This window comes from Macrosteles quadrilineatus, unplaced genomic scaffold (genome assembly GCF_028750875.1).
Source record: "Macrosteles quadrilineatus isolate MER2022 unplaced genomic scaffold, UCM_ALF_1.0 Scaffold_9__3_contigs__length_116548681, whole genome shotgun sequence".
In the NCBI taxonomy this organism is placed as follows: domain Eukaryota; kingdom Metazoa; phylum Arthropoda; class Insecta; order Hemiptera; family Cicadellidae; genus Macrosteles; species Macrosteles quadrilineatus.
In genome coordinates this window covers 15,460,115-15,487,860 of record NW_026542602.1, presented here as the reverse complement: position 1 = coordinate 15,487,860, position 27,746 = coordinate 15,460,115, and the positions used below count along the sequence as shown (strand labels likewise).

General features: G+C 35.0%; 1 protein-coding gene across 1 annotated transcript; it reads right to left on the bottom strand.

Annotated features, from left to right (window-relative positions):
- Positions 1-1,659: 1,659 nt before the first annotated feature.
- Positions 1,660-23,079, bottom strand: LOC129001989 (7SK snRNA methylphosphate capping enzyme-like). The gene is made up of 8 exons (XM_054429460.1): positions 22,925-23,079; positions 20,597-20,885; positions 19,756-20,019; positions 16,637-17,002; positions 14,158-14,497; positions 11,168-11,386; positions 10,021-10,226; positions 1,660-6,953 (listed from the first exon to the last, which is right to left on the bottom strand). The coding sequence occupies exons 2-8, from the start codon at positions 20,875-20,877 to the stop codon at positions 5,804-5,806; spliced, it is 2,826 nt and encodes a 941-aa protein (XP_054285435.1). The 5' UTR covers positions 20,878-20,885; positions 22,925-23,079; the 3' UTR covers positions 1,660-5,803.
- Positions 23,080-27,746: the final 4,667 nt, after the last annotated feature.

Genomic DNA, 27,746 nt, shown 5'->3' with positions numbered 1-27,746 from the left:
TGGTAGTGACTAAGGCCGCCATTCCTTAGACACAGCTGTTTTATTAATAGCCCATACAGCTAATGGCAACTGGACCTACAGTTTCCCTCCCATAGCTTACCCATGATAAAGGTTGTTGTCAAGCTAATGGGAGAAAGTATGTATCAGATTGCTGATACCGTTTATTTCATAATATTTGCCTTTACAAGCTTTCTACTGTTATTAACGAACAGCTCTTACGGAGACACTATGTAATTTGGTTAGTTTGTTTGAAGATACATGGTAAGATGCAACGGGTAACTTAGTCAAGCAATGTGAAATATTTGCTTTCCAATAAATAACTAAACTAGTTATATATATATAACTACTAGCTGACCCGGCGAACTTCGTATCGCCTAAGTTATAGGTTTCCCCTAAGACAGACCGATGGAAAACCCGGCAGACGTTGTCTGTTGTCTTGCCTTTGACTATTTTTAATTTAAGTACCGTTACGTTTAATTTTCAAGATGATCTCGTTCGCATCGCTCAACCACGTCCTGGTTGAAGTTCGTTCGCTACGCTCACTCACCTTTGGGTTGGAGCTCGTTCGCTACGCTCACTCACCTTTAGGTTGGAGCTCGTTCGCTGCGCTCACTTGCCTTCAGGTTAGATGTTCGCATCGCTCAATCACGTCCTGGTTGAAGTTCGTTCGCTACGCTCACTCACCTTTGGGTTGGAGCTCGTTCGCTACGCTCACTCACCTTTAGGTTGGAGCTCGTTCGCTGCGCTCACTTGCCTTCAGGTTAGCTCGTTCGCTACGCTAACTCGCTTCCAGGTTGAAGTTCGTTCGCTACGCTCACTCACCTTTTGGTTGCAAATTAGCTGTTGTCATAAATGTAAAAGAAATAATAGTGCTGCACCCTGTTGGTAATCCTTGTAACTTTAATGCTATTGAACATCATAGAACAGAACCAACTTGTTTAATTGAAACAGCTGTTAAGATTCATTAATTCCATTTCTCATAAGGTTAACATGGGAAACTCCAGAGCCACTGGGGCGGAGCCCTTTTAAGAATTTCGAAACGGGAAATAGTTTACTTCCTATTCGCATACCTACAGAATTTACACACCAAATTTCATAACGATCGGTGAAGTCGTTCCGGAGGAGTTTGCAGACAAACACTGTGACACGAGAATTTTATATATTAGATTATATATATATTTATATATAATATATATAATTTATAGATTGAAATAATAAACAGTACCTAAAATGATAAACACAAATAATATTTTAACAAAAAAAAAACAATGATGGCTTATTCAGCCAATGTTTTTCAAAATGGATAATGTATGGCTGACATCAAGGCCACACTAAAAAAACAGGCCGTAATGCTCGTCCAGCATGACGTCACGATAGAAGACGGCAATGACGTAATTTTGCCGTTTGTGATCAGCTGCTTGTTTTAATCTTTCATTGGAAAATAAATAAATAAGTACTTATACGTCATAGCCGTCTTCTATCGTGACGTCATGCTTGGCGAGCATTACGGCCTGTTTTTTTAGTGTGGCCTTGCTGACATCCTAGACTCTAGCTTATTCTTTCAAATCAGTTGTTTGCACTGTAGTGTAGTGCTTGCACAAAAAATATGTTAATGTTGATGGAGTTCAAACAGGTTTTGAAAGGGTAATAAAAGTCTGGTTTGTGGCAATAGTTGTATATTACAGAGTAGTACATTTGTACAAAGATTGTGCTGAAGTTGCTAGTGTGAAGGCTTGAAGTAAGAAGTGCTGCTCACAACTAAACAGTGACTCATTAGTTGACTACTTACATAACAATATTGTACAAAACAACAGAAATAAACAAAAACCAAAATCATATTTAAATTGACAACCACATTGAATCGTCTTTATTTACATAACAAAGTTGTAGCATAGTGTAGATGTAACAATAATGAAACAATATTGCTTTTGAATATTTGAAACACAACATTCACGATTATCGCAGTGAAATAATGAATATAAGTTAACTATTGTAATACTCGATATTTCAGGGTTTCCACTCTGGAATGAAAACCAAATTAATTGGTTAAGGTTAATGGGAATAGTGTCATAACTGGCTTTCTTTTTTAACAAGGAGCCAAATGAAAGCAGTACGACGATGCCCCTGCATCTATTCTGCATTCTGTTCTGTTGCGATTATAGAAAAAGTAAAGATTCTAACCATAAGAAAACAAAGCAGTTGAAAACAAACTAAGAAAATTATTAAATAATACACAGAACAAAATGGCGGAAGATCGCCGTTATCGTTGACGAGATTCTCGATTCTGGAATCAGTTTTAACCCAAAATTACAAAGTATCAAGAATCAATAGTTCCTTGATTCTACCGGTATAACCCCCCCTTCTGGTTCATCGTTATAGAGTTTTCAAAGTTGAGAGGATACCCTGTGTTTGTACAAATTAAAATTGTAAAATAAATGTAATGGCTGAATACTTCGGTTACTACATTATAACATAGTATATAACACTTTACAATAAATTTCTTATCAGTAAGAGGCAGTGGAAAGAGTCCAAAGCAAATTGGCCTCGTAACCTGAAGAATCATTGTCTAGCAAAATTGAGCCAATACAGAAGTTCTAACTTAATTGATCAGAAAACCTTTGTCCGATAACAAAATTACATTAATTAACAACAATGCATCACTTCTGAGCTAACGTAAAATATATATTCTGAAATCTGATCCTAAACAAATGTATTCAGTAAAACCAAATGAATGTGGAATCGTATTGTATTCAACACAAAATAAATATTGTAAAAGGGATATTTTGTTTACAAAATAAATAAAAAACAATAAATAGTTTTTCTTATGTTTAATTTTTTACTTTTTTGATTTAAAAGTACATATTTCTTGTTCGTAAAACTGAACCAAGTCACAGATTAGTGACAAAACAGTTATAACAAGTGCAAGTTTTAAATTCTTCATACATATATTTGATTCTGTTAAATACTCTGTTCATGAATGTGTGAAATCATTTCCATTCGGTGTCTTAAAAGTTTGGCAAAATTGCTAACCTGACAAGATGTACAGTAATAACATCTCAGTTGTAAAGCAGTTGATTTAGGAAATGTGACATTATTGTAACTGACATAGATATACAAACTAGGACCGCAAAACTTAAAAACATTCTGTATTCATAAATTAATTATTGCATTTTATTACTGGTATACTATTTATCCATTCCAATTTTCTAAATTAAATTGTATATTAGTTAAAAAAACTTAGTGTATATTTTTTACCTTCGGCCGTTTTTTAAACTAGCCGTTTCAGGTCAGTTCTTAGAATTGAAAAGATTCACTTAACAGCATTGTTTACTTACATAGCAGCATTGTTTTACTTAACAACATGAATAACGGACCAATGAGGTTCAAGGATTGAGAGAAAAGAAGTAAAATTGTAATGCTTTGAACTTTAACTAATCAGCTGTTTACAAGTTTAATTGTTTGATCGGTGCAATTAGTGGTTGGTACAATGAGTCGTTGCATCACTGTCAGTGCCAATGAGAGGTTATAAAATGAAAACGTAACCTCACTTATAAGTTACGAGTATTGATTGTTAGTAATTAAAAAACGGTCGTAGGTAAAATAAGAACGCAACTCGCATAAATAGTCTTAACGACACTATTTTTACACAAGTTTTAAGGGCAATCGCCACGGCTCATACCTTAAATTTCTACTTGTGTCATTAACACTATCTTTACGTAGTCGTTGCATAAACTACTACTGTATAACAAACTTTCTAGTTCTGAGTATCAAAACCATGATTAAAGTAATAGAATTTTTGTAGGGGTGAAAAAAATTAAAAGGTACGGTAAGTTAAGAACGCTTAGAGACAAATTCTTCATCTAATCTTTATTATTATATTAGGCTCTATATTTTTATTTTGTAAGAAATTAAAAAAAACTATTTTTTAATTTTGTTAAGATACAGATACAAACCTTATGCACCCTTAATTTAATTTTGTATAACCACAGAGAAGTAATAAACAGAGGAAACATTCAATGGTACACTTCAAGTGGTCTACCACCAGTCGATGTCTAGAGCAAATTCTATTCATTGTTCCTTACTGCTCCCATTTCCCCCCTCGCCATCAGGTACTACAGCACTCGCGCAGTAGGAAGACCCTGTGCGCTAAACTGCTGTACACATATGCTTTGTGACCATTGCTGATCGGGCTCTTCCTTGCTCAATACTAGTACATTTCCGCCTCAACATACCAGAGCTATAGGCGCAAGATTGTCCCATAAGCTTGTATCCTCTGTATCTTACTTCTCTATGGTATGACACAATTATTATATTTTAGTTAAATATAAGCTTTACAAATTATGTTTTTCTCTTTGCAACTCATCATAATAATCAATTTTTACAAATAATTTATAAAAATGGAAATGGTAACTTTGTTGTATGTAGGCATACTATAGTAACTACCATAAGGGTGCTATTTTTTGGAAATTTAATACGGAAAATATCAACTCAATAAATTTTTTTAGGCGAAAGGTTTGTGTAAATTGAGACATAGTACAATAATAACTGTCATAAATAGTAGTTTTCATCACTAGGAGCGAAAGTGGCTCTTTTTCCGCCAAGCTTGAAAATACAATGAAGTACCAAAAAGACACTTTTGCTGCGTGTGATGAACAACTATTTTCATCATAGTGTGTAACCTTCTAATGGTTACAAAATTAGACTCACATAATTTGAGGTTAAACAAAGTCGTCATAAATGTTTAAATTTCTGTTTTTTGCAAACATAACTTTAAATATTGTGTGATTAACAGTGTTTTCATAATGCACTGATATAATTTGAGGTTAGCGAAACAAAAAAATTACCATATGTTTTTTTTCTGTTCTCTATTTGAAGTTACCCGAAAACTATGAATTTGCGGACGATTAAGATAACTAAAAACGGCTGCTTTCCGGACAGTATGATGAAAAAATGTGCAACCAGTAGGCTGTTAAGTGTATTAAAAAAGGCTAAAACTAACTTATTATGATGTGCAGTTCTGTTAAGTATGTACCTAAGTAATTAAAGAATTCAGGCAAATAAGTAAAACTATCCTGTTTTTGTAACCTTTGTAAAATTTTTAACAATAAATAATTAAAATAAAATAAAACGTTTAGTGACTGTTACTAGAATGGAAGTAAAATACTGAGTCGTTGTTATTTTAAATACCGACAGTTGCTTTTTGCTACAATTTGTTGACAAAATCATTCAACAGAACTTTTTTCTTAAAAACAAAGTTGATTTTAATTTTTACTTAAATGTTTAGTTTTTTAATTTGTTTACCTAAAAAACTAATTAAATACATCTTTAACTAACTGCATAGATAACAAGATATAACAAAACAATATTTATTTACATGTGAAATGTATATTTTTTATACAATATTTTTCACTATTTACAGGGCAATGAAAAAAGCATATATACTTCCTTTGAAAAGAAAACAATGTTCATCATATACATATATAACAGGTTAGGGTTTAAAGGTCTTTGCTGAGTCTGAAAAATACTCCAAGGAAACTAAAGAAAACTCAAAATTATTTGCTTTAACAAAATATCACTTAAAACAGTTCCCCTATTTATCATAGGTACTCTCTCCACAAGGCTGAAATAATTATTTAGCCTTTCTTTTTCTGTTTCCCTTCAGATTACTGATTATCAACAACTTCTCCGATGACTAAATCAATATCTCTGTCACCTTTTTTGGTAGTTTGGTTACTATTTTCTTTGGTTTTAGAACTAACCCTCTCATTTTCACATCGTTCTTGTTCACTTGTTTCCTCAAAAATCACGGCCCACTGACATCCACTTGGCATCCGTCCATTGTCTTTTGCTTAATTGCTTCGGATACATTTTCTTGTTCATTCCCTAAATTCATCTCCTCTGTATTATGTTCATTCATCTCAACTTGTTTATCTCCACTTTCCTGTTCTCTTATTTCATCCTGTTCACCTACCAGATCTTTTTTACTTTCCTTCACTTTTTCATCAACACCACACTCTTCACTTATCTCTTCTTGTTCAACTACATTCTTCGGAATTGTCACTTTATGTTCATCCTGTTCATTTGTCTTTTCCTGTTTAACAACCATATCACTTTCACTTATCTCTTCCTGTAAAACTTCATCCTTTGGAATAGTATCTTTCTGTTCATCCTGTTCATTTGTCTTTTCCTGTTTAACAACCATATCACTTTCACTTATCTCTTCCTGTACAACTTCATCCTTTGGAATAGTATATTTCTGTTCATCCTCTTCATTTGTCTTTTCCTGTTTAACAACCATATCACTTTCACCTATCTCTTCCTGTACAACTTCATCCTTTGGAATAGTATCTTTCTGCTCATCCTCTTCATTTGTCTTTTCCTGTTTAACAACCATATCACTTTCACTTATCTCTTCCTGTACAACTTCATCCTTTGGAATAGTATATTTCTGTTCATCCTCTTCATTTGTCTTTTCCTGTTTAACAACCATATCACTTTCACTTATCTCTTCCTGTACAACTTCATCCTTTGGAATTGTCTCTTTCTGTTCATCATGTTCATTTATCTTTTCCTGTTCAACGACCATATCACTTTCACTTATCTCTTCCTGTACAACTTCATCCTTTGGAATTGTCTCTTTCTGTTCATTCTGTTCACTTAATTCTTGTTGTTGGTCATCTTCCTGACAGGTGACATTCTCCTGGCTGCTAGAATCAGCTGACAACGCAGTGTTTTCCTCTGAGGTACTCGGTCCTTCCCCTCCTCCTCCTCCACCCACCATGATATCGAACATAGGAAACCTCATGGGATACCTCCTCGGGTGTAATCCCTCGGAAAACCCACTCTCTGGCGAGTTGAATGAGTTGGGGGTCTCGTAGGGGAAGTTACTGTCTCCGCTGAGGTCTTCAGAGCAATGAACGCTGTCGGGCAGCCGGAAACTGTAGCTTTCAAACCTGATGGACCAGTTCACAAATATTGAATTAGTTAAGCTGTTTACCATACCTTTTATTTATGGAAGTAATACAATTTAATGATTGTTTTTTTTTACTAAAAGAGGGTGGCAGCCTCTTTCAACCTTGCATTTCCACATAGACAAATTTTCTCAAAAAATTCATTTTGAATTTTCTTGACCCAGTATTAAAAATTGTACTGTACAAAGAGCTACCTACACAAAAGGGTAGGCCTATTGTATTATTCATTACAGGATGCCTTGGAGACAAATTTTGAACCAGATTAAAATGTGCAATATGCGCACAGGTCTTGTCTATTTAGTCAATACAATCATGTGTTTCTCTGAAAAACCTCCCTATTTCACCCACCCTACATAACCGAGATTTACGTATGAAAGCTTATAGTTTGAAAGCTTATAATTTAGCGCAAGAACATATGGTAATAAAAAAGATCATTATTTTTAGGATTTTGCCCCCTCTAACCTTTGATTTACTTTAAGAATGAACTTTCAAAAATGCATGTGCTGCTGACCAACTTTCTTTAAAATAATTTTAAATGTGAATTGTAATTTAACAGCTGGTTATCTTCAGATGAATTTTCAGCCACAGTTAGTTTGTAAACAAGAGACAAAAATGTTCATGAAAACTCTCATGGTATATCTACAATTTACATATGTATTGTAAAATAGTAGTAGTATGGTATTGGTGATATAACGATAAGTTTGAATTTAAAATGATTACAGAAAATGATGTTAAAGAGGCAATGAACTCAATAAAATCAAAAGCTGTAGGTGTTGATAGTATATCGATACAAATGATAAGATCTGTTAGCCCATATGCAATTGGAGCAATAACACATTTGATAAACATGAGTCTGGCCTCAGGTGTTTTCCCTACAAGTTGGAAGATTGCCCATGTGAAACCATTGCCTAAGGTTGCTGCGCCAAAAACCGTCCAGCATTTAAGACCTATCTCCGTGTTACCTGCAATGTCAAAAATAATGGAAAAGATAGTAACTAAACAAATTGCTTCATTTCTAGATGACTTTGATATATTGCCTAAGCTACAGTCAGGGTTTAGAAAAAACCACAGTACTTGTACTGCACTGACTAATATGTTTGCGGATCTATTCGATGCCAAAGATAAAGGCCTATACAGCACATTAGCTATTCTAGATTATTCCCAAGCATTTGACTCTATTGATCATGAATTGTTATTGGCCAAAATGAAGTGCTATGGCTGTAGTGAAAAAGTTGTTTGTTGGTTTCGGTCCTATTTGGAGTCCCGACTGCAGGTTACCAAAATTGGGAGTGAGACATCAGATCCGCTTTGCAAATTGCGTGGTGTTCCTCAAGGTAGTTGTTTAGGACCTGTGCTGTTCAATTTGTACACGTCTGACTTGTCCAGAAGTGTAGAATATTGTACGGCACACTTGTATGCTGATGACTGCCAACTACACTTGTCATACAAGCCAGACAAGACATCAGAAGCAATCCGGCTCATCAATGCTGATTTGCACAGCATTTTTCAATGGTCTGTCATGAATGGCCTTGGATTGAATGTTGACAAGTGTGTAGTCATGCATACTGGACCAAACATTATGATGCAGGAATTGAGTAAATCTGCTATAGAAGTCACCCTTGATGGCATGAGATTGTCTGTTTGCGACACTGTCAACACACTTGGTGTTGTACTTGACAAAGACCTCTCTTTTTCTGACCATGTCACATCTGCAGTTCAACGTGCAGTGGGTAGACTGAGAGGTCTTAGCAGATTTAAAACTCTACTGCCAGAATATGCCAAAATGCAACTCATGCGGTCCTTGGTCCTCCCAGCCTTTACATATTGCTTTCCTGCATATGGAAACAGCATCTCTAAGGAGGATATGGCACGAGTTCAAAGAATTCAAAATTCTGCGGTAAGGTTCATTTTTGGCCTTAACCGCTTTGACCACGTGTCCTCCTTCCGAGATGCTGCAAAGCTCATCCCAATGGATGAAATATGCAGGAGGCTGACCTGCTGCCTGGTCCACAAAGTGCTCACGCTGGGAGAGCCTCAGTACCTCAGCGAGAGGCTTAAGTACAGGGGGGAGATCTGCCTGCGTGGTACTCGTTCCGACCGCAGGCTTCACTTTCCTAAAGTGAGGCTTGAGGTTGGAAGAAAGTCATTTTCTTATTTTGGCCCGCAGTTGTATAATGGCCTCCCTCAGGACATAAAGAGCTCCAAATCGTATGGCTCATTCAGGGCCGCAATGCAGAAAAACAAATGTAAATTGTAAATGTTTTTTCTTTGTAGTTTTTTGTATATTAAATTTCTGTATATATTAGGTTAGTTTAGTTTTAGTTTGACTTGAGTAAGTTTGAAAATCATGTAAATGAAACTCGCTTGTAAATAAAGGCCTTTTTATTTATTTATTTATTTATTTATATAATGATTATCTTGAGCATGCACCATTTATATATATATATGATGATGATTTCTTATTGTTAATTTTTCTGCCTCAAAGTAATCAAAGGTAAAAGGGTATTGCAATTGTTTATGCCTCAGAGATAAGTTTTAAACGAAAATTAAAATTAAAAAGAAAATAAGCTTTAAGCTTAGTTCATTGTCATCTATTTTTCATAATCTTTTTTGTAACTAGGTAATCTTATTCTTTCAAAGGTTTTATTTTTGGCTCTGAAAGAATATGAAACACAAAGAAAAGGTGTGATGGATTTAATTTTCATAGCTTTTAAAATGATTGAATCAGGCTAACTTAATACAGTAGGGAATAAGAAACCTTATGATTTTTCCCTTATTGTCTTATTATATTCTTAAACAGTTGAAGCTGATTAAAAGCATTGACAATTTTTAATCTGATCTTAGACTTGGAACTAGAGTTGACTTTAATTGTAAAACACCTTTATTTTAGCAAAACAAATTCATTGCCAATATTAGGCCTACTTGTCATAAAGTTGAGCAAAAAAATCTAAAATATTTTAAATACTAACTGCTGATGAATACAATGTTTGTTAGAATTCACTAGTATAAAGATTTTTTTACCTAAAAGCAACAAATAAGTTATTTTTACCTCTCAGTGTTGTTACCAAGGGGGCGAGGGGTGTCAAACGAAGGGTCCTCTTTAATATACATTTGGATTGGTCGCTGGAACCCCTTCACTGGATGTACCGGGGCTCCCATCACCTCACACTTGCTGAAACCCACCTCCGTCAACAGGTACTGGCTGAAGTGGTGGGGAAACAACTCCATGGCATGGTAATTCTTCCATGTTTCCGGCTGAAACACATTTTACTTGTTTAAAGTAGGATGTCATTAACAAATTTGGTACCTATATTACCCCCCTATTCAGCCAAGAAAAGGCACATTCTGGGCTAGAACTAAATTAATCAGTCTACATTACAATGTTGGTATTACATACGTTATACATGAGATCATTTGTAGCATTGCTAGGATTTCTTTACTAGGCATAAACAGAAACAATGATGAACGTCTAATAAATAATATAATATTCTAATAAACCCCGGACCCCCTGCCTAGCTGGCGGGTATTCCATATCCCCCAATACTCGGTGTGGGGTGTCCCGCTTTGGAGTCCAAAATATATGGCCACGTTAGTTGTGAGTGAAGAGAAGGGTAGGCTAGCCCTAGTAGTCCTAACCTTCAAGCTCAAGGCAGCACTGGCTGGTCATTCCAAGTGATAATTTTAAAATACCTTATTGCATATTCATGTTTTTAACTTAGGATACATGTGTAGTTCTATTTTCTGTTTTTTTAATAAATTTATTTTTACAAATGCTGTTTCTGTATTTTAATTATTCTTAAGGTTCTTAGGTTAACTATCATGTAAGTGAGGAAAAAGAAAAGGTAAGCATAATTTAAACACACAATAATAAGTGATGATGAGTAGTCTATATTTAATGCAGCAGCCAACCTACAAGTAGGCCTAGGCCATATTTTAAATAATACTATTAGATAACTATGTAAAAAATGTTGTTCAATTTTAAATGTAAGAAGCCATTAAAAACTAACCTCTTAAGGCCTATGCCTACTTTATGCGCAACTTCTCGACTCAATACTTGATTTTTTTACTCAACAACTCAATCAAATTTAAAAATCACTACTCGCCCACCCCTACTGTTTACTGTGTGCTAAGTGAAAAATCTACAAGACATTTCCTTGGACTATCTATTTCTAAGCTAAGGGCAACGTATTACTTACTGTGAGGTTGCGTTTGCGTTTATACGAGCTCCAGGTCTGCGCCTCCAGTATGAGTACGCCTCCAGGGCGTAGCTGGGCGAACATGCGCTTGAATGCTCGCTTGAGCCCCGCGTCACCCCAGTTGAGCTGGATCCACTTGGTGATGCTCAGACACAGGATCACATCAAACTGAGGCTGTTCTAGTGATACCAGTACGTCAGACTCCAGCACATAATTACCCTGCAATGTTCAAACATTTTATAATTACTAGTGCACCTGTTGCTCGAATTCAAGCAATTGCAAAGTATTACAAGCGTTATTTAAAAACGAAAAACAGTCATAATTTCCAATGAGTTAAAAGAGTCAACACAAAGACAATCAATCACTCCACTCCAGTTATCGAAACTGAAAACGAACTCACTCTGAAAATGAGTGCTCTTGTGTTTATCATAATAATGTATTTACTATGAACAGCTATTTTAGTATGCAATCCTTAAATATATTGCATGAAGGAGATTTCTACGAAACACTACTCATCTATTAATAATGGACAGATTTTTAAAAACGATGTGTCAAAATCAAAATTAAATATTTTTTGTGTATACGCCCCATTTCACAAATTCCTGTAATAAAAGTCCTCAAGCTTTGCCCCACAGACCATCAAAATCTCAATGTATTTCTTATGAAAAAATGTACTAACCCAGCTGTTTAACACGTTGGGTGCTGATGACGGGAATTCCCGCAATTGCTTAACATTGAAATAAATGCAACTTTTATGTTCAAACATGTCGACCGCACGAATAGTGTTAATAAATCTCACTTCAATGGAATTTGTCAAGTGTCAAGATATTTTGCGTCATGTGTACACATTGTTAGTTGAATATAAACAAACAACACATGGTTTAATATAAAGCAAGTATTGGGTGAGATACAAATAAATATCAGAATATCAGAATTCAATTATAAGTTAAATAAAATGCCACGAGCAGCAAGAGTAATGGGATGGGAGAAGTGATTCTGATACCAAGAATTAAAATGTGTCCATCAGAAATTAATTTTCCGTTCAAAATGTAACTAGAACAGTACCCAGTGTCTTTGGCTTTTGCAATGACCATAATTAAAGCACAAGGCCAATCGTTAAATAAAGTAGCTTTATGTTGCTTTAAGCCGATCTAAGTATTTCAAAGGAGTCAAAATCTTCATTACTAACAAATAAGGAGCATAAAGGTACTGCCCAATGGAGATTTCACCATGATGAATGTAATAGTTGATGACATTCTGTAATACATTCAATAAAAAAAGATATTTTCCTATGTTTGTGATAAAACCTGGTTATTATAAATCGAGTTTGAATCCGGTTGAGTGATGACGGCGCATTGATTTACTAATAAAATGTTTTTTTTTAAGGTTTGTTTAGTTTGGGCAGGCGCTTCCTTCCAAGTGGATTTTCTCCCATAAGGTTTACATGGGGTATAAAAGGTTTTGAAATCGAATCTGTTTTGTTTTGATTTTATGATTGAAGTGGAATTGCTTCTTTAGGTTGGTTACACATAAAACACCAAAGATCAAATTAAAACCAATAAAATAATAAAACAAATTGAGTTGTTACTTTCCATTTTTATCCCGAATTCAATTGCTCGATTTCGAGCAACAGGTTAACTTGTTAATACAAATTATTCCTCTGTTTAAGTAAACAAAATCTTTTCTTCATAAGAAATACATTGGGATTTTGATGGCCAGTGGGGCAAAGCCCGAGGACCTTTACTATAGGCTGGGTGGTAACAATAATCACCATGACTTTTAAGGAGCTTAGTAGGGATGGTCAAGTCTCGAAATTTCGGGAAATTTTCAATCTCGTTACACGAGACGAGATTACTTTTTGGCCGAGATTTTTATCGAGACGAGAATACAAAAAAAAAAAAAAATAAAAAAAAAAATAAATAAAAACGCCTGCAGAAAGTCAATGCAATACCCGCAATACAGGAGCGTGTTGTAGTTGCGTTTCCTTTTCGAAGGCGTTCTTATTTAAATAATTCTTTTAATGTAAATATTACTTTAATTCTTTTAATGTAAATATTACTTTCATTATTTTAATAATATTACTTTAATAACATTTGAGAAGTTTTGTTAAGTTTAAGCAGTGTGAGGAATGTTTTATTACTATAAAAAAAGTCAAAACAAGTAACTATTTTATAAAAATTAATATTGCTTTTATTTTATGATTTATTTTATTTTAGGATAAGTTGAACTCTATCCTAACTGATATCACCATGTTTCCTAATCGTAGGCATTTTTAATAAGTTAGGCGTGATTAATAAAAAAATGTTATGCTGATGTTATTTAATGAAAGATTGTAAATATTCTTGCCTATTATCATTATTTTAGTATTTAAACAGTCATCTAACAATGTTACAAAATCAGGTAAAAATTTTGAACGTGCATTTCCCGTTGTGTATGAGAAGAGAAATCTCGTCTCGATCTCGTCTCGAAATTTTATGAGAATTAAAAAATCTCGTCTCGTCTCGTCTCGAACTAAAAATCCAATCTCGTCCATCCCTAGAGCTTAGTGAAATAAAAGTAGCCTAACAATTATACACAAATTTCAAAGTTAGCCGAAATCATATTTTAAACCCATCTGACCAATACCTTTTCCACAAAGGGTTATTCAACTACTGTTACTTTTCTTATAACATTTTTTTATCTCAGTCATGCAATCAGTAAACTTCAAAAATTGTACAGGTTTCTGAATTGTGCCACAAATTTATAGTGAGTAAGCATAGCAAAAATATTCTGTAAACAGTAGGCCTACAGTAAGCTATGACAAATTAATTAAGATTTTCTGCTCATCTTTAAATATTAATGATGGGAGGGTGCCTGATATGCCACCCACATATGCCAAATGAATTTTAAACAAAATAGAGAAACGATCATGATGACTACAAATTGTATGTGAATACATTGTATTCAAAGGTAAAGTAAGGAACAGAATATATTTTGTTTTAAATACTCACGTGAACAAAGGTAATATTGTGAGGAAAGCCTTTCTCTTCATTCACACCGGGTATTTCAATCGGACCATACACAATCGGCATTGAAACAGGGAAGAACTTATCCTCCCTGCCGCAGTTAACGTAATGCCTGATGTTGGACCGTGCGGCCTTAATGAGTGAGCGGTCGATGTCCATGCCGACCACGCGGTTAGGACGCAAGTCTCGCGCCACTGCCAATGTCAGGTGGCCCGTGTTGCAACCAATGTCCAAAACATCCTTTCCTTCAAACAAGTGTTTGTGCTTCTCAAACAATCTGAGCCTCGTGTCCGGCCCATGATGAGGATTCCGATAGCCGTAATACCTGCAAACACAGACGTTATCAATGCTACTGTCAACTGTCTTAGGATACTACAAGTACAGTAATGCTCATAAATCATACATATCTAATTGAATTTACATACTAAGTTTGATTGGGATTTTCAAAGGGCAAGGTTTATCTAGTTTATCATTAAATGTGCTGAACCATCTATAGGATTTAATTACGCAAGGCGATTCTTTGTGTCAAAGCTGTGGGTGACGGGGAAGTCGTAGAACGATGGGAGGGCTCAAATTAAACGTCTCCATTCCATAACGGCAGGAAAAATAGTGAAATTCCCAAAATGTTACCACAAAATAAGATATAACGTAAAATGTGTCCCTTATAATGGCATTAGAAGCCATTTACATGTGGTTTTTGTTTACTTCAATACAGCTGATCGTGATTTATTATCAAGCAGAGTACGCAATATTAACATTTTGATTAGATAAAATCAGGGACAGAATTACTTATAATCATTGACTATACTAGTCAATGCTATAGTTCAGACTTTTTTGTTATGTCTTAGGAATGTTGAAATCATTCGTATTTTAATGTAAATTAGTTAAGCATATGATAAGTAGTAGAACCATGGCAGATGGCTCAAATCAAAGGAATTGAACTTAGAATGGCTGAAAAAAATGAAGTTAGGCTACAAATATTTTAACAGAAAATTGGATAACAAGTCAAATATTTGTATAACTGTGTATAGCTGTTCAAATATTTGATAAAGAGAAAATTTGATTATGAGTTTCTTTAAATAGGCTACTATTTATTACAATAATTAGTTTTACATTTCAGCTTTTCAGGGACTTATGTCCCTACCAGCCACTAGTAGCTTTAATTTAGCTAATGAATTTAAATACTTAAGGAGGAGCAATAGGGTACTTTCCTGTTAAGGGGAACATTCGTTATTATAGATTTTTTTTTCGATAGCCTATTACAGATATTTTATTTTTCGATCCGATATACAGATATTAACGAATGGAAAATTAAGTTTAAATCAACTTATAGTGAAATTAAACTGTTCTAAACTAACATAACCTGGCTAACCAAACTTGCTGTGACATTTCAAAATTCCGTTTGATATTCCCCATATGCCTTTTCTGTTATTAAACAGAATTTTGAAATGGTACAGCATGTTTGGTTAGTTATGTTAAGTGAGTTTAGAAAAGATTCATTTCTTAATCCATATCCATACTTTTGCCCAAACAAGACTAGTTCTCAATTTGTAATTTGACTGGGTTTGAAGATATTAAAACGGAAGGAATATGGATCGTAAAGGAATACAAAACTATCAATATATTGAAAAGAAATCACTGATAATGAATGTCCCCTTTAACAGTAAAGTACAAACAATAGTTAGTAGTAATAGAGAAGAAAAAGAAACCATTTATAGAATTGGGGCCGCAGAAAGATGCTACCGGGACCTGAACAAGCTGCTCAACAGCAAAATATTAAGTAAGAAAACTAAAATAAGGATTTACTAGTGCACATGTTGCTCAAAATTCGAGCTTTGGGCATTAAAAGAATTCAGAAAGAAAGCTCTTAACTTTTGAAAACAAGGTAGGCATACTAAGAAGACTGATATTTGGACCTATTTATGAAGCAGGAGTGTGGAGGATAAGAAAAAATAGAGAACTGAGACAGATTTATCATAAGCCATACATAACTGTGATAGTAAAAAGTAAACGTCTGCGGTGGCTAGGTCATGTATTAAGAAGGGATAACTCCAGCCTGATAAAACAGACTTATAATAATAAACCCAATGGTAGAAGACTTTTAAGAAGACAAGACTGCGGTGGAGGGACCAAAGGCTGAAGTATGTAAGAAGATTGGGAGCAAGAGAGGAAGTGACAGAAGATTGAGAAGAACGGAGGTGGATTGTTGGAGAGGCTAAAAATCATCTTGGGTTTGGCCAAAGGAGTATGTAAGTAAGGTTTATCTTGGACTAGCACACATTTTTTTAACATTTGTTAACATATTGTATTATCCAAAATTAACTGAGTCCAACCGCTCAAACAATGTGAAGCCAAAAGTTTTACCAAGTAGGATTTTGAACATTTAGACCCGTCAGGTAGTAAGAAATTATAAACAAGGGTATATCACTGTTGCAGTAACCTGTTTATTTTATTAAGTTTTTACCTGCAATAGTTGCCAAACTGGAACTTAGCATCCTTTTCCTTGAATTTAGGCATCTCCTTGGCCTGTGACTTGTCTAGCTGAGGTGTGCGTTGAGGTGGCCTAAAGCGGTGACGGTCATTCCAAGCCCCTGGTTGTGGAATGACAGGACTCACTATCTTGTCCAAGTCGGCTTTCCTTTCCTTCAGCTCAATCTTGCGCAGGTTGGCTCTATTGTTGTGTTCACACTTGTGGCGCTTTGCAGGCGGTGGCCCTTGAGGCGTTTCTTTTGTGTCTTTAGTTTCATCCTCAGTTTTAACATCTTTATTCGCTTCACCCTTGAGTTCAGCACTCTCTTCTTTGGCGGGAGGAGTTTCCGTTTCATCTAGCCTGTAAAATGGAATGAACAACTTTTTGGTACAATTTTGTGAACATAAATATTTTTTTAGATCAAACACTTGACATGAAATGAGGTTTTAGTTTTAAATCTTGTTGATGTTTTAGCATTTTATACATAACTTAATATCATCCAAGTTTACCTTTATAGTGGAGGAGTCTTTGTCTATAGGAAACAAATTACAAATATTCACACACACAAAATAGAAGAAGTTCAATTTCAAACGCGTTTCCTATTATTGAGAAAACTCAGTCACTACAGGAAAGGCTAAAATTGCTTAATTATTTGTCAGGAGTGTTGCACAACGTTTAAGTGCCACGACGTCTAAAACATCATTTTTAAGTTGTTGCACGATGTCCACTAAAAAATATTTGACTGTTGCACGACGTCTAAGTGCGACGACATTCAAAAGTACAGTAACTGCAAAAAATATAGTCTTTCTACAAGCTTTGGATGTCATAAGATTGGACATTGTGAAACAGTGCACTATATATAGGCCTGCTCTAAAAAAGTATCATTTGCACCACGTCCAAGTGCCACGGCATCCAATAATATAAGTCAGTGTCACGATGTCCAAAATATAATTTTTGAGGTGTTTAACAACGTCCAATATAGAATATTTGACTGTCCAAAGCCGCTGGTGCCAGTTGCACGAGGTCCAAAATATGTTTGAGCTGTTTCACGACGTCCAAAGTGCCTGCATACTGTGAACACTGTTTACCGCCCTCAGTGCATACAGTTTGCATTGCAATTATTGAAGGCAACTAGGCCCAGTCTAACAACTGTTTCAAGTTGTCAACCGCTTTATCTTCGTTTAATGTTTAAAATTATTCAATTATTTAAATTATTAATCAATATACACTATACAAATTATTCAATTGTTTAATTTTTTAGACTATTTCTCTCTTTTCAAAACATAAGGAATAGCTATATACGGGTTTACAGGACATGTTTGAACACTATGTTTGAAGTGATGTATCTATTAGTGGACATCTGTTAGTGGCCTTGTTTACAGACGTAGTTGTCACCGAGGAGAGATCGAACTATTGAAAACGCAATTTACAACTGATCCTTTAACCCTGACCTTTAACATAGTTTTATCATTGGTTTTATATATGCCCTTATACACGAAGAAACGTAGAATTCAATGGTGTCTGTCAGGATGGTCACACAAATAGAAGATTTGGATTTTTCAAAGCTGAAGGAAAAGAATACTTGTCCATTGTCTAGCCTCAAATGATTGGTTTGATTGATGGCATATCTATGTGCTTGTGTTTGCAATGGGAGAGGACACAGTTTAAGAAAGTTTGGTCATAAGGTTAACATAGGAAACTCCAGAGCCACTGAGGCAGCAACCAAAAGGGTTTTTGAGATAAGAATGTGTCTGTTAATCGGGAATGTGAGCTATAATGACACCAAATTTATATTTAGATATCCATATCTTTTGTGTTAAAAAACAGTCTCTTTGCTGCTTTAGTTGATGTTATTTTCAATAAATAATATGAATCCTTCTGGAGGTTTAACTCTACTTAGTGCTTAAGGCAGCAGACATATACAGTAGACTCCCCTCTTATCCGGACTCCTCGGGACCAAGGCCAGTCTGGATAACGGGTTTTCCGGTTAAACCGACGTCCCCAAAAACTCTTTAAAATATCTTTAAAATGTGATATTCGACTTAAATTTAGAAGAGCAATGTATTTAGACACGTGATCACTGGTCTCAAATCTTTCCCATGAGAACAGTCGTTTCAGTACCGCCCACTTCCTGCCGATCTAGTCCCTTTAAACCAATGTGCTGATAAAAATTGTCCTGTTAAAGAGATGTCATTTCTACCAAGTGTAGTCCGGTTAAACCGATGTCCGGATAAGAGGGAGAAACTCTATCCGTCACGGGATATCAAACTTTACTTTGAGCCCTCTCACGTAGTTCTACAACTTCCCAGTAGCCCACAATTTTTCCGCAAAGAATCACCTTACGTAATTAAATACAGTATATGGGTTTTGATATTTAACAATGCTTGATGACTTCATTATTAAGCACGCAATATACACTCATTCATGTATTGCGGGTCTGCAGTATTCACCGTATGCAGGAGCTCTGGACATCGTGCTACAGCGCTGAACTATATTGGACGTCGTGCATCTGGCACCAGTGGCTTTGGAGGTCGTGGCATTTGGACGTTGTGCAACTGGCAGCGGCTTTAAATGTGGTACAAATGATACTTTTTTACGATTCTAGAGTGCACTGTTTCACAACGTCCAAAGCTTGTAGAAAGACTATATTTTTTGCAGTTACTGTACTTTTGGATGGCGTGGCACTTGAACGTCATGCAATACATCTTACTTGTCTTTACTAAGTATTTAACTTAACTTAAGTACAAACAGATTTAGATTTTCTGCTGTTAAGAAAGCCCAGCAAAGTAATGAATCTAACATCCAGGATGAGTTTGTATCCTTAAGTGGTTTCATGGGGTCAAGTCCAACATGACAAACATAAAATTTGTTTAGTTTTTTTCTTCCTATCTATAACTAAACCAAACCTATTCTGGCCTAGAGCCATAAGAATAACTTACTCTATATCATCTAAATTATTATAGGTAGGCCTACCCGTAAAAGACATACAGTACAGTGCTGAAATTGCGAAGCTCTAAGAGCTTTAGCTTTTAGGATGTCTAGTAGCCACTTTGATTGTTGTTATAGCTTAGTAGACAAAATTTATGCATACAATGACTAGGCCTATTGCTTACTTGGCCCCTTCGATTGAGTCCTCCTTCCCCGAACCTGGGCCAGACGATGCCCGGTTATTTCTATGCCGTTTCTTCTTGTTCTTCTGCTTCTTGGCATTTTTCTTGACGGGAGATATTAACATGGCCTCATAAGTAGCGTCATCGTCCCCAGCTATGAGGTTCAAAGGATCTGTGATATCAGGAGGAATTATCACTTCAATCTCTCCTTTTCTGTGCTTTGGTGTAGGCAAAGGCGACGATTTTGGCGTCACAGCATTCATTGCTCTGAAATGGATAATAACGTTTGGTCAAGCAAAGGATGGTAAAAAAAAACCATTTAAAATACAGCTGCAGTAACAGGAGAAATGTTTTACTACCTTACTCACTTACTGCTGTGGCCACTGGTACCTTAAATGGTACTTGGCCTCCACACTGTCTCTCAGTTTTCTTAAATGTCCATTTATTCTTGGTTCCACCATGTCAGTTTCGGTCTACCAAGGGGTGATCTTCTTTCTGGGTTGTTCTCCAGTACTTTCTACTACCAGTACCTATACACTATTGTTTTACTACCATACCATACAAAAACTATGATACCAAACAAAAGCTTACAAAAAGCAGAGGAATCAATCCATGGCCATTTTTAAATGGAGATGATAAAGCCAAAGCCTTAATAATTTATATTTATACTGTACTACGAAAAACCTAAATTTTCAATGCTAATGACAAAACTGGAAGAAGTTAGGGTTTATAAGTTATAAGGAAACGAACAAGTCAATAGGCATATTTTTTAAAAAGTTATCTCAAGTTCTAAATTATACTACTAAATATTAGCTTCCATTTTTATATTAAACAGATAACAAACCTGTTTATATCTTCGTCCTGAAGACTATTGAGGTTCAGTGGATCAGTAATGTTCCCACCCAGTAGAAATTTGGTGGGTGGAATGATGAAGTCTTTGTTGCGCTTCTTGTAGGGAGGAAAGAACTTCCCATTAGCGGCAATCTTCTTTCGGAATTTGTGGTCATGTTTGAATTTCTTGTTCTGGAAATTGGAGGATCGCCGATGGGCTTTTTCCGTATCCTTGCTACGCCGCCGGGACTGTTTGTCAAGTCCAGTATCAACTGTTTGCACGTCAGTAGACATTTCTCAATCTATAAACAAATCTTAATAGACAAATCGGGTTTTTATTATTACACAATCATTTTTAGTTAATATGCATGCAAACTAATAATTCAGAGATGTATAAAAAACATGTGGTAGGCCTAAGACTACACTGTAGGCCTACCGGTAACCATAATTGTGTGAAGGTGTCCAAATCCAAGAGATAAAAATCAATGCTGACAATGAATCCATATCAAATTTTAGGTAGCCTTTTCTTTTTGTTACATCCTAGGTGTATTACTTATGTTATTCTTAGGTTGTCGGTTACTCATCACTAAAATAAATTAATCACAATTTACTAAAAAATGTCGAGGTATATTTCAAGTTTACATCAAAACTCATCTTCAGCCTCTAGTAACAACATATCAAGTAAATAAACTATGATTTATAATGTTTGTTTATAAATTAATTAACATATGTTTGAATTATTTTAAAATTAAGTTAGTAGGAAAAATTTTTTATATGTATATATTATGTAGATGTCACATAATTTTTGTATGTCAACTGAGTAAAATATAATTTCATTAACCCTCCGAGTGTTATTTGTCGCTGCAGCGACACATAACACACTTTGTGTAGTGTTTTGTGTCGCTGCAGCGACTCACAAACACTGTTTACGCCGAAGGCTCTATGACTGACAAAATCGGATTGAACTGGATCTAGTTAGGTATTGTTTTATTTGGCAGATTCTAAGCTTTCTCCCGAGGTCTGTCTCTAAGCGCTTTTTTTTCTCGAGCCGATCATAATTGTAGCAGACAGCTGACGTGCGTATTTGTAAACAGCTTGGTTAACCTCGCACCGATGACTGATGTGTTTTATTACGTTTATCATTGTTTTAGTGTTAAAAATCAAAAGTAGTGATAAGTATACGTGGTGCATTATAAGAAGATTTAAGTGATTTTGAAGGGCTGGTTGATGATCCTGAAGAAGTAGGTAGTGATATTGATGTTCCAAATTATCAGCCAGATTCCTAGCTATGGTTAGGCTATGCATTCTTAGCTAAACACTATGTACTGAAATCTGTTTTTTGCCCATAACTTATTTATTTGCAAATCTACTTCCTTATATTATTAAATATTTATAATCCTCATAAAATTTAGAACAAAGTGGCTAATTTCAAATATTTATAGGCCTATAATTTATACAATTTCATTGAGCGCAAACTTATTTTTTTTTTTTATATATTTTCTAAAATATGTTTTTACCTAAAATTTTTTTTTAAAACAAATGTTCTATATGTTTTATGTTTAATATTGAAGCCCATGATTTTCCAAACAAAATGGTATACTTATAGAACAGTATAATTAACATTGTTTTTAAGCTTCTCAGATCCGTTTTAATAAAACCTTGCAAATGCGCAAAAAATAGGCAAACATTAAGGCCAAAACTAGGGACACTCGGAGGGTTAAGTAATGTATGAATCTTCACTAAAATAGCTCCTTAAAAATGTCATATTTATTCTATAGTACCTATTTGAAAATTTGTTTAATGAGTAAGTTAAGTAAATACGCTTGCTGATAGGGAAGGGAACAAGTGATTTAAGATCAAAATGTTAATAACATAGCCTAACTTAAGTTAAGAAAAACTAGTAGGTAAGTAACTTAAATAGGATAAAATAAATAAATTAGCAAAATTGTATTTAATTAATTAAATACCGATTAAATACACAGATTCCATAACACAGGCTATAGGTAAAAAAATCAAATATTTAATCAGATTTTTTATTGTTACTGGACTAAAATCGTGAAAAATTACTAACCTAAACATTCATAATACACAATAATTGACTGCCAATTTAAAGTTATTAATTTCTTACCCCCTCTAAGAAATTTAAAAATAAATCGATGAGTTCAACACGAAAACACCCATTCAAACTTGGAGAGGGAATGGAATGACAAAGATCGTATGTTGACTTTTGCGCATGCGCGAAGTCTGCTCTCCATATTGTTAACCATATCGTGAAAATTTCATTTAATAAACAAGTACAATAAGGACATTTATAAAGCGTAATATGTCCATTAAAACTCACCTCTATAAACTCTTTCACTGACGAAATCATATAATAACTAAATATTGTCCCAAAACCGATAAAACTCCTGGTTTTAACTGAAAAACTCTCACTAAACCCCTTACCACGATCTGACTCCCAACGGAGCAACCATGAAATATGGCGAATGTCCGATAGTGCCAACGTTCTGAAACGTTCTCGCCCTCTCCCCTCCAAAAGCACTCATTCCCAAAACTGCCAACCGAAGACTATTTCACGTCTTCGAAAAAAGGTTAATAAGGTGCTTAAAACAAAGCAATTATTTTCTGTACTGCTGTAATATGCGAGTATTTATGTTTCTTGCGTAACATTTAGTGAAGCATTACACTGTGGAACTAAGTAATAGTGTTATGATAAAACTATTTATTTCCTCCTTAGCGTTTTGTTGGCGATACTGTTAACTTTAGACTGGAGGTATCAAGATTATTGATAATCAGAGTTTTTATGTTAAATCCTATCGTTTTTTGTATTTATGTTGATATGTAAAATATATCTTATTCAACTATATCGTTTATTCACTTCACTTTAAAAGAGTAATCAAATATCATCTACACTGGTAAACTGTTATGGCGAGCTTTCAATACAGTTCTCATTTCCGCATCCTACATGGCGAACAAAATACTGTAATTGTGTTTACAAACTACACTTACACTAACTTATTATTTAAATTTAGATTTGGTCAACACGTAGTTATAATAGTTTATCTAGGCTGATTAAATTAGATGATAGTTTTTAATCTCTTTTTTTAATGTATTTTTTATTAATTTATCATTCCCATAGTTTAATTGTGTAATTCATTTTAGCCTAGGGGGGTTTTATGGGGTAAAAATGGGGTTTTCTCATTTTTTACCCTTAAAACACAAAATTTATCAATTTTTCTCCAGACCTTTTTAAAGAGCTTAAAAACCAAATAATTTAGTATATCAAAAGTGTTTTTGTACGGTTATTGGTTACGGAGAAAATTAAAAAAATTGTTAATTTAAAATTCCCATGCTATTCTTATGGAGAATATTGTAAAATATTGTCGTTGGCTTGTTTATGGATATATTTTGATCAAACTTGGCGGATTTATTTACTTCATACTAATCTATTGATATTTTAATAAAAAACACTTAATTAGTTTCCCTGTAGCAGCTAACCTAGGACATAGGTACTCGTTAAACATAAATGGAAATTTAATTGAGTAATTGAAAATCAATCCAGGCAAATGGAAATTCGCTTAGTCGGCAGGTTTGCTGCAGCGGGGGTATTCCTAAAGTCGCCCGACAAAGTGGGCTTCCTTGCACAGATTATAGTACAGTTAGCCTTACTTTGGCGCACAGGCACAGTTTTTACTTCGGCGCACACCAATATTCCAACCAAAACAACACAAAACAGCGAGCTTTTATTATGCACGTAACCCGTGTACGCTTGAAAATTTAAGTTGGCAACACTAAAGATATTACGACTATGATCAGGTGGTGCAGCGTTTCCCATTTCGTAATTCGTTCATTGTATGGATTTAACCTTACCTAAAAACGTGTTGTAAGTTTGAAAGACTAATTATTTATATGGTTTATAGTAACTGTAGGAAAAATATAATGTGTAACACGAGTGCAAACTACCTTTGCTGGCCCTCTAGCTACACAAATAAATAACTATTTCCTACAGTTGCCTGACAAAGTGGGCTTCCTAGCACTGCCGCACTGGTTATGGCACGCCAAGTCGCTAATTGCGACACGGGAAACGCTGCACCAGCTGATGGTACACTGAGAGCTGATCGTAAGTTGATTATAGTATCTTCGGGGTGGCGGAATTGTACCCAGGTTGGCGATTGATACTACGACGACGTATTTTTTCTCGGTCAAAACAGCGTGTACTGGCTGAAATTGTAACCCCCTCTCCCCTCATAGAACTTTGATACTGTTTATGCACGAGTGGTTCGATTAAATTCACCGGCATTTAAACAACTATACGGGCCAGAATTGTATCCCCCACTTGACTCAGACCTCTTTATGCACTGAAATTGAAATGGACGTGGTAGCAATTCCTATACGATGTGATTTTTATTTCGAACTGAACACGAACTCAATTTAAAATCAAATAAATTAGATCCAATATAGGTGGATCCAATATAAAAGATCCAAGAATTAAGACAAAATTAACAATTAAAACCATTGGCATAACGATATTCTAAATTATATAATTTTTTAAGACTAGATAGATTCAGTTAAAATTTAAGCATGTGATTGTATTTATTTTCTTTGTTTACATGTTAGATTTAATAACATTGTGAAAGACTGTGACCATCGTTTTACTGTGACACGTATATAAATATATCTATTCTATATATACAGGGTGAGTTTTAAATGAGTTCCCCCCCTACTTTTTTCTACATTCCTTAAGATATCAACTCCGGACCACGTCAGATCATTGTAGAGTAGTAAGTACTTCATTTTGACTGGGTATAAATTTTTGGCCGCCATCTTGGATCCGCCATATTGGATACAAAGTTTTTTTTCAAATGTAAAGGTAGGGTTGTGACCCATCGTTTTAAACTACTTTTTTATGCTGAATACGATGCTGCAATTCGTTTTTAAAAATAATGTTATATAAAGTTCTCATAACTTTAGAATAGACCATATTAGTGAGTAAAGTGGTGTATGGATTTCATAACCATTATGTTACTAGAGACCGTTGTATTTACAGTTACCACAACGGGCACTGTCGCTAGTATATATATATATGAATTTGAACGGATGGTGTTTTTGGTCTCTAGGGACCTCAAAACGAAAAAGTAAATCGGTCCCGGGTCCAGGTCTTACCATGAGTACTACGGTAATAGCTTATTCCCTATAGGGGAAATTCGCTAATAATATAAAAATACCCCCGCCGCAGCAAACCTGCAGACTAAGCGAATTTCAACTTGTCTGATTACATTTTTACTAAAATATTTGCATAAATAAGGCAAATTTATTCCCTATTTAAATAACATTAGATTTAACGAGTGCTTAGGTTTGCTGCTACGGGGAAGGTAAAAAGTTTTTTTTTACCGTCAATAGTATAGGATGAAATAAATAAATTTACTAAATTTTATCAATATACTGTATATCCATAAACAAAGTAAACTATAACAATGTTCATTTTCTCCATGAATAACATGGAAATTAAAATTACACTATTTTTGAATTTTTTCCGTGACCGTTAGGCATACAACAGCACTTCAATTATTTCTTTTTTTTAAGCTCAAAAAACTGTTTAGAAAGAAATTGCAATTTTTTTGTTTTTAGGGTCAAAATGGGAAAACCCCATTTTTACCCCATAAACCCCCGTTCCCATATGGTCCGATTATGCTGGATCGCGAACTGGTTCGAATAAACGTAGGTTTACACGTTTGTACACGTTGTTTCATCAAAATCGGATCATTTTTGATAGAGTTATCCCTCTAACGGACACACACACACACACACACACACACATATGTATATATATATATACACAGGGTTAGTAAAAAGTTTGGAGACCCCCTGTTATTTTTTTAACGGCCCAAACTAGAAAACCCAAACTCGGCACACCATTATGGCATATTAAGAAGTACTTTTTGGGCATAACCTCCACTTGGTGTTCATCCCCAAAATGGGGGATTTTGAGGGAAACTAAAAAATTTCAAATACAAAGACCCATCGAGTGACCCCTCATTTTGAAGGTCCTAGTAATAGAAAACCATCAACGCAAATTAGAGGTCTCTATCTCAGTTTGGTAAAAAATAGCAGCCAATAAGTTTCATAAGCAGTTAGCTCATAAGTTCTCAAACCCAAAATGGGGGATTTTGGGGGAAACTCAAAAATATTAAATGATAAGCCCTATCGAGTGATCCCTCATTTTGAAGGTCATAATAAAAGAAAACTAACAACGCAAACTATAGGTCTCTATCTTAACACAGTAAAATATGGCACCCAATTGAATATAAAATTACAAGTTATTTCCGATTTCTTAAGATTTCAATCAGCTTACATGTTTTACTGGATTGAGATAGAAACCTCTAGTTTGCGTTGTTAGTTTTCTTTTATCACTCGATGGGGCTTATCATTTAAAACTTTTGAGTTTCCCCCAAAATACCCCATTTGGGTTTTGGTAAGCAAGTGGCTATTAGGCTTAAAAAGTACTTCATAGCCTGCGAAAAAGGTGTGCAGAGTTTAGTTTTCCTAGTGTAAGCCGCTACAAAATTTACAGGGGGTCTCCAGACTTGGAAAGCTTTAAGTTAAATTTAACTTCTGAGAATTTCAATTGGCTGCCATTTTTTACTGGATTGGGATAAAGACCTCTAGTTTGCGTTGTTGGGTTCCTTTTACCAGGACCTTCAAAATGAGGGGTCACTCGATGGGTCTTTGTATTTGAAATGTTTGAGTTTCCCCCAAAATCCCCCATTTTGGGGATGTACACCAAGTGATGGTTATGCCCAAAAAGTACTTCATAACATGTCATCAACACATGTCATAAGGTGTGCCGAGTTTAGTTTTTCTAGTATGGGCCGTTAAAAAAATAACAGGGGGTCTCCACACTTTTTACTAACCCTGTATATATGAACTAGCTGTACCCGCGGGCTTTGCCTCGTTTTACTTCATAAGTGAGCTCGTTCGCATGGCTCAATCACGTCCTGGTTGAAGTTCGTTCGCTACGCTCACTCACCTTTAGGTTGGAGCTCGTTCACTGCGCTCACTTGCCTTCAGGTTAGCTCGTTCGCTACACTAACTCGCCTCCAGGTTGAAGTTCGTTCGCTACGCTCACTCACCTTTTGGTTGCAAATTAGCTGTTGTCATAAATT